The sequence below is a fragment of the Trichosurus vulpecula genome, chromosome 4 (genome assembly GCF_011100635.1).
Source record: "Trichosurus vulpecula isolate mTriVul1 chromosome 4, mTriVul1.pri, whole genome shotgun sequence".
Classification (NCBI taxonomy): Eukaryota; Metazoa; Chordata; class Mammalia; order Diprotodontia; family Phalangeridae; genus Trichosurus; species Trichosurus vulpecula.
Genome location: NC_050576.1, coordinates 133,305,416 through 133,320,394, shown reverse-complemented (window position 1 = coordinate 133,320,394; position 14,979 = coordinate 133,305,416). Strand labels below are relative to the sequence as shown.

At 36.6% G+C, this 14,979-nt stretch overlaps 1 protein-coding gene across 1 annotated transcript in view; it reads right to left on the bottom strand.

Annotated features, from left to right (window-relative positions):
* Positions 1 to 14,979, bottom strand: part of AHCTF1 (AT-hook containing transcription factor 1) — a 119,228-nt gene that overhangs the window by 70,720 nt on the left and 33,529 nt on the right. The window contains exons 4-6 of the mRNA XM_036755272.1: positions 8,948 to 9,128; positions 5,963 to 6,170; positions 2,105 to 2,221 (exon numbers count right to left, since the gene is read on the bottom strand). Coding sequence (XP_036611167.1) covers positions 2,105 to 2,221; positions 5,963 to 6,170; positions 8,948 to 9,128 — 506 coding nt within the window. The remainder of the gene's footprint in view (positions 1 to 2,104; positions 2,222 to 5,962; positions 6,171 to 8,947; positions 9,129 to 14,979) is intronic.

The window sequence follows — 14,979 nt, the reverse complement described above, 5'->3', positions numbered from 1 at the left end:
ACTGATTTCTACTTCCTTTTTCTTGTTTCAACCTCTTTCAAACAAGCTCCTTCACCCCTCTACTGAAACTCCCTTAGAAATCTCATAAGGCCTCTGCTCAACAAATCCAAAGGCCTTTTTTCAAACTTCATGCTCCCTGGCATCTCTTCTAAAATGATAGATCTAACTACTTCTCTATTGGAAACTGTCTCCTCACCAGGCTTTAAACATAACATACTCTACTGGTTCAGTTCCTACCTCTTTAGCCATTCCTTTGTCTTCTTTACCGGTTCCTTGTTATTTTCTTGATTTCTTAATGGGAAGATTTCCCAAGGAGCTTACCTTTGTACCTCATCTCCTCTTTTCTCTCCACTTTATATTTTGATAATCTCATCCATTCACAGGGTTTCAATGACCACCTATTCAGTAGACACCAATATCTGTATCTCTGGACTTCACCTGATCTTTTTTCTGAGCTCCACACTTGCATCTTAACCTGTTTAAATATTTTGAAAATGTGGCCTTTTTGCTATTGACTTCCTTGGGAGGGGGCATATACCTAGGCATTGGAATCTCTGAATCAAATACTGTATCATTATTAATGATTTTTGTAAATTCAAGCTGATAATGGGGCAAAATTATTTTCCATATCCCTTCAATGACATTTATTTCAAATTAGTATGAGAGAAATGATTATTTGTCTTGGAGAACAATAAAAGACAAAAGGAAAGAGATTAAAGAGATAATTAGGAGGGTTTAATGATGAGAGGTACCAGAGGACCATATAATAAATGTACTTCTCTATTGTGCCATATAGGTTGTCAATTTTTGGTTTTCATTGATTTACTCTGAGATGATATTCTAGCAAATTAATTAAGTACAAGAGTTTCTTCTTATTTACAGAGAGCTATTCTAAAGTATGCCAAGCAAATTTCATGTTAATTCTTGATCCTCACAACTCATAGGTGGTAACCAATAATACTATTCTCCTTATTTGACAGATGAGGAAGCTAAAGCAGACAGAAGTTTAGTGACTTGTCCAGGGTCACACTATTACTACCACTCCAATTCAGTACTTCATCCACTGCACCACTAATTTCCTTTGCTATGAACAGCCATGTGAAAAAATGCTCCAAATCACCATTAATTAGAGGCAGCTAGGCAGTACAATGAAAAGAGTGCTGGGCACGGAGTCGAGAAGACCTAAGTTCAAATCTGAGATCAGACTCTAATAGCTGTAACACCCTGGGCAGGTTACTTAACCTGTTTGCCTCAGTTTCCTCAACTGTAAAATGGAGATAATAGTACCACCTACCTCCCAGGGTTGTCATCAAGATAGAGATTCTGGCACACAGGAGGCACCAAATAAATCCCTACTTCTTTTTGTATTCCCTTTCTTCTTTTAAATATAAAATCCTACTGGCTTTTTAAAAAGTCCTTCATAACCTGACCTCTTCCTACCTTTCCAGTCATCCTACTCCCACCCACCTCTTCCCACCCCATACTATACAATTCAGTGAGCTTAGCCTTATTTTGTTTTCATTGTCCTAGATACCCTATCTGGCTGTCCCCTATGATCTTTCCCTCAGGGTTTCCTTCAAAGCTCAGCTCAAGTCCCACTTTCTTCAAAAAACGTCTCCCAGTCTTCCTTAAATGTTACTGCCTTCCCTCTGAGATTATCTCCAATTAATTCAATATATATATTTTGTTTATACATAGTTGTGTGCATAATGTCTTCTCCATTAGACCATGAGCTTCTTGAAAAAAGATACTTTCCCCCCTTTCTTTAAGAGGGCCTAGCACATAGTAGACACTTAATGCTTATTGACTGAGTGCTGATAATATTCACAGTACCTACACCTCAGAGAACTGCTGTAAGAAAAATTCTTTTGGAACCATAAAACACTATATAAATGTGAAAACATATACAAGCAAGGCATAACTTAAATTTTTCAACTGTCCTTTTATGTAGTAGGAAATCAATGTAGCCTATCTTTTATAACAGATGTTAATTAATTCACTAAAATGAACTCCAGAAATAACAATGAGAATATTGAGAAGCAATGTTTTTCACTATTAACTATTTCATTTTCATGTCTTAGAAGCTCACATACGTTCTACTTACCTATCTTGTGTAGACTGAACAGCCCATAAGTAGCAGCAATTTCGAGGATCATTTTCAGGTTCTTGGAAAGTAACAGCATAAACAGGTACTCTTCCTCCTTCTAATTGGGCATAATACCTGCAAGAGGCAAAATAGTATATTAATAAACTTTACATATTTTAAATCATAACCTTAGTTACAAAGTTTTCCAATTCTTTAAAATTATCTGAGAAATGATACAAAAAGTCATGTCATGCGTCATTTCATCATCTTAATTTTTTAAACCATAGATCTATTCTCAATATAGCATGCACAGATTGCTTCAACATAACAACTCCTCTCCATTTCAATACCCATTTATGGGAAGTTATTGTGGGAGTTTATAGACATTAAATAAAAACAAAACAAAAATATCATTAAAAGAAAATTGTACAAGGATAATTACCGAAATAGCTGAGTTGCTGACAGGCATAAGCCAAAAAGTTTCTAAGATTTCCCTTAAATTTTAAATCACGTTTGTAATCCAACTCCCTCAAAGGTAAATTAAATTAAACATCACAATATTTTTTAGTTGGTAAGATGGCTGATTCTACACAATCAAGCAATATTATACAAACAAAAACTTAGTATTACATTTTGGGGGTCAAAATATTACTTAAAAAATGCTGATTCTGCATGCAAATAAAGTTCTCCTATGAGATAAAAGAGACTGATTAGGATGGAGAATGTTGAACCTGGAATAAATATCAGAAGTCACAGACTAAGGATTCTTATAATACAAAGTAGTTACGTAAACATTATCTAGCATGGTCAGGGATTTTCTGATTAGTAATCTTATACACTCATTTTCAAAAATACTAACAGAAAATATTAAAACTATACTCAGCATAAAATTAATCCTTCATTAATTTAAAATATACTTAAGGAGATAATACCTTAAAATATTATAGACATCAATTATTAATATAATATACATACAAATTTTATATTTACAAAGAGCCTTATATTTTTCAGAAATTTCTTCCATATTTTCATTAAGATGTGCAGAAGTGATAGTTAATAAAGCTTGCCGGTTGAGAGAAATACAGATAGAGGTTCACTACACATGATATCTGAAAATATGAACATGTAATCTTTTAAGAAGAGTTTTAAAAATCAGTTACGTTTAGCCATTAGTCATAGAACATCTCTTATTTTATGAAGATACATAAGTTTTGAAATTTGGGGGGTGGGAGGGCCAGAAGAGTGTTCAGGACTTATGAGTTCACTGTAGTAGGCAGCCACTCTACTGATAAAGATCAGCATCTGTTACTCTGCTTTAAGAGTTACCTGGGACCTTTGAGAGGTTATAAGTTGCTCAAGGTCACAAAGGCAGCATGTATCAGAGGTGGTACTTGAACTCAGGTCTTCCTGACTCCAAGGTTGGCCCTCTGGTCACTATTCCACACTGCCTCTAAATATTTCTTAAAGAAAACCATTCTCAACAATTTTAGTAACTGTTCATTCTGGATTATTGCAGTTAAGTACCAAAGGCATAATTAGTTTCAATATTCAAATAATGGATTTATATTTTTAAAGCTAAAATGAAACAGTACATTAAAAGTTGAATTATCTTCCACACAGCCTAGAAATCAGCATTTTTGATAACATGAATCTTTAATCCATTAACCAAGCATAATGTTGTTAGTAAAATTTAAATAAACAATTATTAACTGCAAGGCATTGAGGATACAAATACAGAAGTGAGACAGTCCCAGCCCTCAAGGAGCTTACATTCTACTTACATTATACTCTGAGCTTAAGGCAGCACACAGACATTTAAACGGAGATATTCTATGGACTCTACTAGGGGAAAAAATCCTTTAAACAGTGGGAGATACGGGACTGTCAGAGGTGAGAAGTCAGGGCTTGAAATGAAGAACTGGGAGTCATCCAAGTACAGGCAGAAACTGAAACCATGTAAGCACATCAACAATCCAGTGGAACTATCACAGAGAAAAGAGCAAAGGGTCTATGACCATGTGGAAGCCTATATAGATAACAGGTGAGTGAAAATTGTAAAGGGAACACACATACAAAGCAAAATACAAAAAAGTGGGAGGTGACAATGTCCCAAAAACCAATGAACAAAGTTCCAATGTGTAGTCAAGAAGCAAAAAGTCTATTACTGGAATTTTATAAGGTGTCATCAATGTCAGATTTAAGTGTAGTTATAAAGGGCTAAGAATAACAAAGTCAATGAAGGAGTTGGTTGGTAGGCATCATTATATGTGATTGTAAAGGTAACAAGTAATTACTAGTATTTTGGTGGCTATGTGGAGAACTAGAGTAGGGACAGACTTGAGGCACAAGGACAAATTAGGAAGCTAAAATGGTAATACAGACACATGATGAAAGCCTAAACCAGCTGTTGTAGATGTGAGAGACTTTGGTAAAAACATGATTTGACAACTGACTGAATAAGTGTAATGAAGGAAAGTGAGGAGTCAAAAAAACATCCAGGTCACAGATCAGATGCCTAGAAGGATGATTTCCTTGGCTGAAAGAGTTTTCGAAGGGGGTGTTTTGTTCAAAAAGATAATAATGACTTCTGTTTTGTGTATGTTAAGTTTGAGATGCCTACAGAGTATCCAATTAGAAATGTCTAGTACATAATTGGTAAGGAATTGAATGACAGCATACCCAGCCTATGTTCAACCTATGGGAGGTGATGAAGTCCCTAAGTGAGAGAGAATACACAGAAAAGAGAATACAGGACAGTTCTGGAGCTGGAAAATGGTAGGACAAAAGAGCACTAGGCTTTTGTGGGACAGTAATACAAGCGAGTTCAAATTGCTTAAAGATCATTTTGCAAACAGAAGAAATGCAGAAGCTGAATCAATTTTTTCCTGACTCATTGTCCCTTCCACTACTCTTGGAAGTAATCCAGAGTAAATTTTCCAACTTGATTTTCTGTTACTATTTTAAGACTAGACAGTATTCTAAGTAGTACTAATTGCCCCATCACATATAGTGATAGCTCTTAACTACCTACCGGAAATTTTTACTGACAATTATTTAGGGTAGAGATTGAAGTTAAAAAAAAAGATTTTGATGACTGTGAAATAAAAAATTCTCATCCAGCATTCTGAGATAAGAGTGGATTAAAAGGAAATTCTTTTTGTCCCTCTTATGTTTCTTTCCTGTTACTGTGCAAGTCAAGGAATATATGTGAATGAAAAGCTTACAAAGCACCACTATTCACAACCTCATCATGGAACAAAAAGCTAATTTCTGACCCCTTACAATAACAGCAAAAAAAAAACAAAAACAAAAAAAACCCCACAAATAAATAAATAAATAGATAAAATTATACCCCTTACCTTCAGAATGGTTATACTATCCCCTCCCCACTCAATGTGTTTTACTTGTCTGAAGATTTCTATTAAACTTAAAAGAAATTTTTCCTCCTAGAACTAGTTCAGGTGGCAAAACCATCAGTATACACCACTTTCATTGTGTTATAGTAAGAACAAAAAAGAATCTTCTTTCCTGTACCATATTCCCCCACAGGCATGGATTGAGGTACATGCTCAAAAGTTTGTTTTGCTTAATTGTAATATTTATTAAAAGGGTGTGCTCTATTGTTGAAGTGCTACTAGGAAATGACAGTAATGTTTTGATCTGGGATTTTGGATGCCTTAACAAATCTATGTTGTTTCATTTAGGCAACTAACAGTTATTTTATGCAAAAGAATAAAGTGAATGATGCTGTCTCCCTGCATAGTGATGTAAATCATGATTTAAAGCTGTCAACCTAATTTTTGTTATGTTTTAATATTTATAAAAAAGCTCAAAATAACCATCTGTTGGAGACAAAAATACACTGATTATACTCACTCCTTTTTCAAAGTTTTCATGTTCCAAAGGGCTAGACAGCCATCAGAAAAACCTGCAGCAAGTTGGTTGGTCCTGCTTATGTAGCTAAGGGTTGAGACTGCTGTTCCTGATGGGCTTAGTAACTGGAAACAGAGATGTCTTCCCTCTCGGGTCACACCTTCTCTGATGTGTGGTACTTCAGCTGGGATGCCAGTTATAACTTCGAGATCTAGAGATAATAGTGAGTGATGAACAAGCTTATGAAGAATATAAAAACAAAAAATATCATCCATTATTCAGGCCTCTTTTCTTAAAGGTAATTTCTTAAGGGTATAAAAACCAAAACTAATCCTTGAAGACTAAAAATCATGCTTTCTCTCTCATATCTTTCTCTCTCAATGAATCATACACAAACAGAATGTCAATCTTTTAAAATACTCAAACTTAAAAAGGCAATATGCTTTGAATGAACATTAAACCTTATTTAAAACAACATATAATTTTTTAAAAATTAATTTTCAGAGACATCTAGGTGGCACAGTGAATAGAGCACTGGCCCTGGAGTCAGGAGAACCTGAGTTCAAACCTGACCTTAGACACTTGACACTTACTAGCTGTGTGACCTCAGGCAAGTCACTTAACCCCAACTGCCTCACCTCCCCCCTCCAAAAAAAAAAAAAAAGTAATTTTCAGAAATTACTAAATATGAATGTCAGAAAGCTAAAGCAATCTCCCTAAGATCTGCTAATGACAATTCCAATAAACTTAATCTCTGCCACGTTTTAACAGGACTGCCTCATTCCACCCTTCTTGACGTTCTCTTCTTTTGGGAATTCACTCTCTTGGCTCTACCTCTCTGATCCCTCCTTCCAGCTTCCTCTGCAGCTCTATACCTTCCTTTCATTTCTCACAGCTGTTTTCTTCTTTTTCTAGACTCTTTTCCTTGGCTACCTCACCTCACCTACTCCCAGTGTCAATGGCCAGTTCAATGCATACGACTCTCAAGCCCACATATCTAGATCCATTATCTCCCAGGAACTCGAGCCTGGCTTTTCAAAATAGAATGCCAGGCTGCTCAACTGAAGGAATAATTTGCCCTGTACTCCTTTCATTTTGTTTTCACTTAACTTTTCAATACTTTTCATTTAACTTGTTTATGCTCCAGTTACCCTAGGATCAACTCCAGTTACCCGAGAATCAACTTTGATATTTGTTCTTCCTTCCTTATAAAGTCACCATTACTTCTTATTAGACTATTGTAATGGCTTATATGGTCCCCCTGTCTCTTCTCTCCAAATAATCCTTCACACAGCTAACAAGAAAATCTTCTTAATGGAGAGATCTGGCCTTCTCACTCCCCTTTTCAAAAAGCTGTGATGACTCCCAACTGCATATGTAATAAATATAAATTCTTTGATCTGGTACATACAGAATTATTATTTTGAACTAGATCCAAAATATCTCTCTAGCTTTACTTCATTTTACCTTCACAACATATATTTGTTCTTGACAAAATGAACTACTAGCTGTTCTGGAATCTTGCATTACACTCTTCCACTTCCATTTACCCTCAATGCCTATAATGCATTCTCATCTTCTGTGTTTTGAAGTTCTTTTCTTTCTTTCAATACCAGGTGCCACTCTTGCCACAAAGCCTTTCCTAATGCCTTGAATTAAATATGATCTAACCAGTCCTCAAATATTTTTTTAAGAGAGGGAAGGCAGGGCAATTGGGGTTATGTGACTTGCCCAAGGTCGCACAGCTGGTAAGTGTGTCAAGTGTCTGAGGCTGTATTTGAACTCAGGCCCTGACTCCAGGGCCGGTGCTCTACTCACTGCGCCACCTAGCTGCCCCAATCAAATATTTCTAAAGCACTGCAGTAGGGAGCTCCCTTTCATCCCTTCGTCATATTCTACCTGGTATCAAACTTAGTTATCTACTCAAAGGGAGAGACCAGAGGCAGTGTGTGCCAGGCAAGTCAAACACTACCATGACTTTGGGTCACCATCTGCTCCTGGACTCTGATGGAGAAAAATCAGAATAATCAAGAGCTCAGGACTCTTAGGAATATCAGTATCACCAAAATGACTGGATCTTCTTCCAGCCTAGCTCCAAAGACATGAATGAAAGAAGAAATCAATGCAGAGAAGGAGTCCATCATCTTTTGTATCACCACCAATACCTGCTCATTAACTGCTACCAGCACCCCCAAAACACTCTGTCCTGCTTGCAGCCCAGCCCTAATGGCCATTATCTAGGGAAGCAACTCTGTGGAGAGGAGGTCTAGGTAAATCAGCAAGATATCTAGAGAGACAGGAAACAATATGTTCCAGGTAAGCCAAACCATCACCACCACCTCCCTTTAGATCCTGTTGGAGATAGCTCAGTATCCTGAACTCCAACAACTATGTTTCCAGGCCAGTATCCAAAACCATCACCCTTGGAACCAACTCCTGTGGAAATGCAGTCTGACAAATACTCCAAGAGCTGTTACAGACACAGCTGCTGAAGATCCAGAGAGTTCTTGCTATGAAAGTCCTTAACACTGTCAAATGGTTCAACATCAGAAACTGACATGATTTTATCAGTGGGAATGACATAAAAGAAGCATTGCCATTTGCTTTGCTGCTGCACAACGATTACAGGACCTTTCTATCTGACTTGAAACTGAAAGCTTCCATATATGCTGTTTCCTCCATTAGAATGTAGGCTCTTTGAGAGCAGGAACTATCTTATTTTTCTATTTGTATCCCTGGCATTTACCACAGAGTAAACACTTAACGATTCATTCATTCATGTTAAGGATAACCCTTCTATGAGACCAGCACATGAAGATTAGAAAATGTGTTTTCTTTACTGTATACCATGATGCTGTGAACAAAAAAGACACCTTAAGTGTTTAATTTGTTGATTTAAAAGTATGTATATTTTAAAACCAATGTTTCACTTTTATTAACTGCTTCACAATATTCAAGCATTAACTTTTCCCCCAATAAAAGTATTACCTGATGCTTCTATCTCATTTTGACTGCAAGACAAGTCATCCAAACACAGATCAATGAGAAGGACCTGCCCAACATCAGTAACCACAGCTGCCACACCAAAAAGCCATCGAAGGCTCTGGTGCAAATGCTGAGTACTTGCACTGGCTCCTCCATGATTAATTATGGGTTCAATGGCAGTTACCTAAAAACAGAATACAAGATCTATTTTTTCATTTGTATAAGAAAATTTTAATAAAAATATACTGTACAAATTTTGAAAGAAGCTATCTCAGTTATGTTGGATTTAATAATTGCAAACTACTCACATACAGTATAATACATCTCTATACCAGGTAACCTAAATCTTAATGATCCTAAGTATACTGGAGCCTTCAGATTCATACAGAATTACATCTAAAGAATTAATCGTATAAAATCCTAAGGCCCATATATAAAGCAGAAAAAAAGATGATTTAAACTTGTCTTAAACCTTAAAAGAAAAAAAAATTATGTAATTTCCAAATATTGTTTATTATTGCTTTAATTTCTCAAATCATTTTCCAGCTCTTAGAGGCAGGAGCACTGGATTCTGGTATTTGTGTAAGCAAAGTAATACATGGGTTCACCAAGAAAGGATGCAAATTATTCTAATAATAATGCTGCTGCTGCTGCAAATAATAACAGCTGGTAGCTGTATAGTGCTGTACTATACTATGATACTTATATCAAAACAAGGCAAGTTTTATCTTCACTTTATACACAAAAGTTATTGAGGTAGGGAGAGCAAATATGATTTCCATCCAATTGAAGAGGAGATTTAGAAAAGTCTAGAAAGATTAAATGTTTTGCCAATTGGCATACTGCTAGTAATTGGAAGAGCCAGAATTCAAACCGAAGCCTGCAGGACAAATCTAATATTCTTTGCACTACATCAAAAATAATTCCCATAATTACTTGTGATCAAGTTACTTTAATAATTAAAAGAGCTCATGATCTCCTGAGTATTTCTTACATCAGAGCACACTGCAAGCCAAACATTTCTTCCAATTTTGTACAGTTTTGCACAGTTAGCCATGTTCTCTCACAAATTCACCAGGAGACCAACATGCTGAAGGCTTTTAATTCCTTGACTAGTTAGATCTTGATGCTAATTTTGTAATATTAGGCAAGGGAACTTAAAAAATTTTTAGACTGTTAAACTGCTTTTCATGGTTAATGGAAAAGTTTGAAAATAAAAAGAGGGCGTGTATAGGAGTCTAATATTTTTATCTATTAATATGAACAAAATAGGATTCATGTTTTCATTTCAGTTAAATCTGGGCACTGAAAGAGGCCTTAAAATTTCATTTCATTGTTTTTTTTGTCCACAAAAATTTTTAAATAATCTTATCTCTCTCCTAATTTGAAAATCATGGCACTGAAGGGATATGGAAAATAATAATCGTGCTCATCATCAGCTTGAATTTGTTTAAAAAAAATAATGACAGATTATTTCTTTCAGAGATGCCAATGCTAGATATATGCCCCTTCCCAAGAAAGTCAATACCAAAAAGGCCACATTTTCAAAATATTTAGAGCAGAATATTTTGGAGGAACAAAAACTCGCAACAAAGTAAATGCCCATCAAACGCAAATGGTTAAAGAAACTGTAGTATAGGAATTCAATGGAGTAATCCTATACTCTATGAAATGATGAATATAATGAATACAGACAAATATAGAAAGACACATGAACTTACAATCAGAACTAGGAAAACAATATGCGCAGTGACTACTGGAAAGAAAAAGAGAATCGAATAAAAAGCAATGCTAAAAAATTAGAAGACTAAGCCTGGCCTGAAAGAAGAGACTTGAGAATACAAACTCTCATTTTTCCACGGATGTGGAGGATACAACTCTTGAACGCTACATATAAATTCATACTTTTTCATTTTGTTAGTTTTTCTGAATATTCTTCCTCTTTATATTCTTTTTCAAAAAAAAAAAATAAAGAATGCTTCTATGGCAAAGGAGAAATGGCGAATGCATATAGGTAATATAAAAACCAAAGGTTTAGGGGCAGCTAGGTGGCGCAGTGAGTAGAGCACCGGCCCTGGTGTCAGGAGGACCTGAATTCAAATCTGACCTCAGACACTTGACATGCTTACTAGCTGTGTGACCTTGGGCAAATCGCTTAATCCCAATTGCCCTGCCTTCCCCCCTCCAAAAAAAAAAAAACAAAACCCCAGAGGTTTTATTTTTTTGAAGTCAAGATTAGACCAAGTCCATAAAACAAAATCCATTCTAGGGGTAACATAATCTGGTGAAAATTAAGGGTTTTACACAGTTATCTCAGAGAAGTGAAAATTCCTCAAGAAAAGAAAAAATTATGGACAATATTACTACCCAAAAAGTGCTATGGAGGTCACTGATCTACAAACAAATCAAGGATTCCCTGTGATAAAAATGTAAGGATGTGTATGTGTGTATGTATGTATGTCTATACATAAGGGAATAAGTAGATACTAATAGACAGATATATAGATTTATATAGGGGAACAGATAGGCTTGCACATATCTATCTGATCTATGTGATGACATAACTGAAAACTCAATAAAGCAAAATTTAACTTGGTGTTTTAAAGATTTTCCTGAAAAGACCATTCCTTTCATTGCTGAAAAAAGGAAGATTCCTTGAAAAATGCAACCATAGAGATAATAAATGTTCAACAAAACTTTGACAAGTATCATAAAAACAATGTGTAAACTAGGGAAATATGTTCGTCACTGTCATGGATGACACATGTCCTGGACCATCTTTAAATACAGATGGAAGATGATATCATCAAGGATCTCAAAAATTCCCAAGTGTATGTATAGTACTGAATGAGTCTACTTCCAAAACACTAGACTGCCCTCTTAATAGCCATGTTTACTCAAAAAGGATTGACCTAATAAACCAAGCTTTCAACTGTGTGTTATAGGACAGTAGGCTTTTTTCTTTTAGTTTCCCGGGAAAAAAAAAAAAGCCTACTGTCCTATAACATGCAGTTGAAAGAAGCTCTAGTTCAGCGAGTTCAATATATACATTTGGATAGGCACTGTAGATGGACAATGAGTTGGGTTGAAGAATGGATAGGAGGAAAAGATGGCAGGATCACATTTGAAAATTGCTTTAAGTTGTCTCATGGGATTCATCAGCAAAAAAGTTTTTCTTTTCAAATTCCTAGCAATGCTGTGCTCATCTTGGAACACAACACCCTCTAAAAACACCAAAGTTTCAGGTGATGTAAAAGTCAATGGAAAAACCTATGGTGGATGCAAATAGACCTCGGCACAATGCAGTGGTGACCTAGTCAAAACATATGATGTAAAGGAAACCATTAAAGAAATGTGGAAAAAACAAAAAGAAATGTGTGGTTCAAAAAAGAGGCTGCTGGTTATCTAGCAAGAATAAGGGAAAATAGATTTATACAACATTCTATTCAAATTATAGCAATAAAATTCCTTCAAAATCTAAAGGGAAGGCTGGTATTTATTTCATGTAAGTTTCTTTTATTATTAAATTATCTTGAATTTTCAATTAGATGTTGGAAGATAATACAACTTTTAAAAATACAGATAAGAAAAATTCTGCTAATGTTGATTTATGTCCTGGAAAGCAAAAAGGAAATTTATATCAATGACTTTTAGGTAACATATTAAAAGTTATGATGAAGAGGGCAGAGCCAAGATGGCGGCTTGAAAACAGGGACTCCCTTGTACTCTCTCCCAAATCCTTCCAAACACCTGTAAAAAATGACTCTAAACAAAGTCTAGAGTTACAGAACCCATGAAATCACAGAGCAAAAAAGTCTCCAGCCCAAGACGGCCTGGACGGTTGCCGATAAGGGTCTATTGCACCATGCTGGGAGCAGAGCACGGTCCAGCTTGGGCCATACTGGAAGAGACCAGGCCAGAGTAGACCGGGCAGAGCAGGCCTCAGGGTCCTGAATGACTGAGCTGTGGCAGTCTTCGGACTTCTCAACCCACAAACACCAAAGACAACAGAATAGGTCAGTGGGAAAACTATTGGACCTGAGTGAGAGAAGTGCGTGGTCTGGCCTCAGTCCCGGGGTGGCAGAGGTGACTGCAGCTGCATCAGCTGCTTCTGGAGCTCCAAGGCCACAGACAGTGGGGGGAATCAAGAGGCTGATCAGAACAAGAGTGCAGGGATCCCTTTGCTGACACTGAGGCAGCATTCTCTCTCTTTGCCCTACTTGGATCTGGGTTGTAGTCCTGGTTGGCGGTCCCTGGGGGAGGAGGAGTGTTGGTGTGACAGAGCTTGCAGTAACTGTGGAGAGTGAGTCCTCCTGGTAGTTACACAGCAGAAAGGAGTGTCTGCACTCACAGACCAGAATACAGGCCAGTAGAGGAGTATCATACCACCTCAGAATAGAAGTAGTTCTGAAAATAGCAGCAAAAAACATCTGAAGTTTGGGACAAAGCACTCTCCACTGTGGAAGCAGTCATACCCTGACAAAGAGCTCAAAAGTCAAGTAATTGGCTGGGAAAATGAGCAGGCAGCATAAAGGACTCGGACTATTGAATCTTTCTTTGGTGACAAAGAAGATCAAAACATACAGCCAGAAGAAGTCACAAAGTCAAAGAACCTACATCAAAAGCCTCCAAGAAAAATATGAATTGGTCTCAGGTCATGAAGGAGCTCAAAAAGGATTTGGAAAATCAAGTAAGAGAACTAGAGGAAAAATTGGGAAGAGAAATGAGAATGATGCAAGAAAATCATGAAAAATGAGTCAGTGAATTCCTAAAAGAGACTGAAAAAAATACTGAAGAAAATAACACCTTAAAAAATGGACTAACTCAAATAGCAAAAGACCTCCAAAAAGCCAATGAGGAGAAGAATGCCTTGAAAGGCAGAATTAGTCAAATGGAAAAGGAGGTCCAAAAGACCACTGAAGAAAATACTGCCTTAAAAATCAGAATGGGGGCAGCTAGATGGCGCAGTGAGTAGAGTACTGGCCCTGGAGTCAGGAGGACGAGAGTTCAAATCCAGCCTCAGACGCCTGACACACTTACTAGCTGTGTGACCTTGGGCAAGTCACTTAACCCCAATTGCCCTGCCTTCCTCCCTCCAAAAAAAAAAAAATCAGAATGGAGCAAGGGGAAGCTAGTGATTTTATGAGAAATCAAGACATTATAAAACAGAACCAAAAGAATGAAAAAATAAGTAACAATGTGAAATATCTCACTGAAAAAACCAGTGACCTGGAGAATAGATCCAGGAGAGACAATTTAAAAATTACTGGACTACCTGAAAGCCATGATCAAAAAAGCCTAGACATCATTTTTCAAGAAATTATCAAGGAAAACTGCCCTGATATTCTAGAACCAGAGGGTAAAATAGAACTTGAAAGAATCCACTGATCGTCTCTTGAAAAAGATCCCAAAAAGAAAACTCCTAGGAATATTGTTGCCAAATTCCAGAGTTCCCAGGTCAAGGAGAAAATATTGCAAGCAGCCAGAAAGAAACAATTTGAGTATTGTGGAAACACAATTAGGATAACAAAAGTTCTAGAAGCTTCTACATTCAGGGATCAAAGGGCTTGAAATATGATATTCTGGAGGTCAAAGGAGCTAGGATTAAAACCAAGAATCACCTACCCAGCAAAACTGAGTATCATGCTCCAAGGCAAAATACTGACTTTCAATGAAATAGAGAACTTTCAGGCGTTCTTGATGAAAAAACCAGAGCTGAATAAAAAGTTGACTTTCAAATGCAAGAATCAAGAGAAGCGTGAAAAGGTAAACAGGAAGGAGAAATCATAAGGAATTACTAAAGTTAAACTGTTTTGATTACATTCCTACATGGAAAGATGATGTGTATAATTCATGAGACCTCAGTATTAGGGTAGCTCAAGGGAATACACACAAACACAAACACACACACACACACACACACACACACACACACACGTATATATAAACAGAGGGCACAGGGTGAGTTGAATATGAAGGGATGATATCTAAAAAAATAAAATAAAATTAAGGGGTGAGAGAGGGAGAAAGGGAGA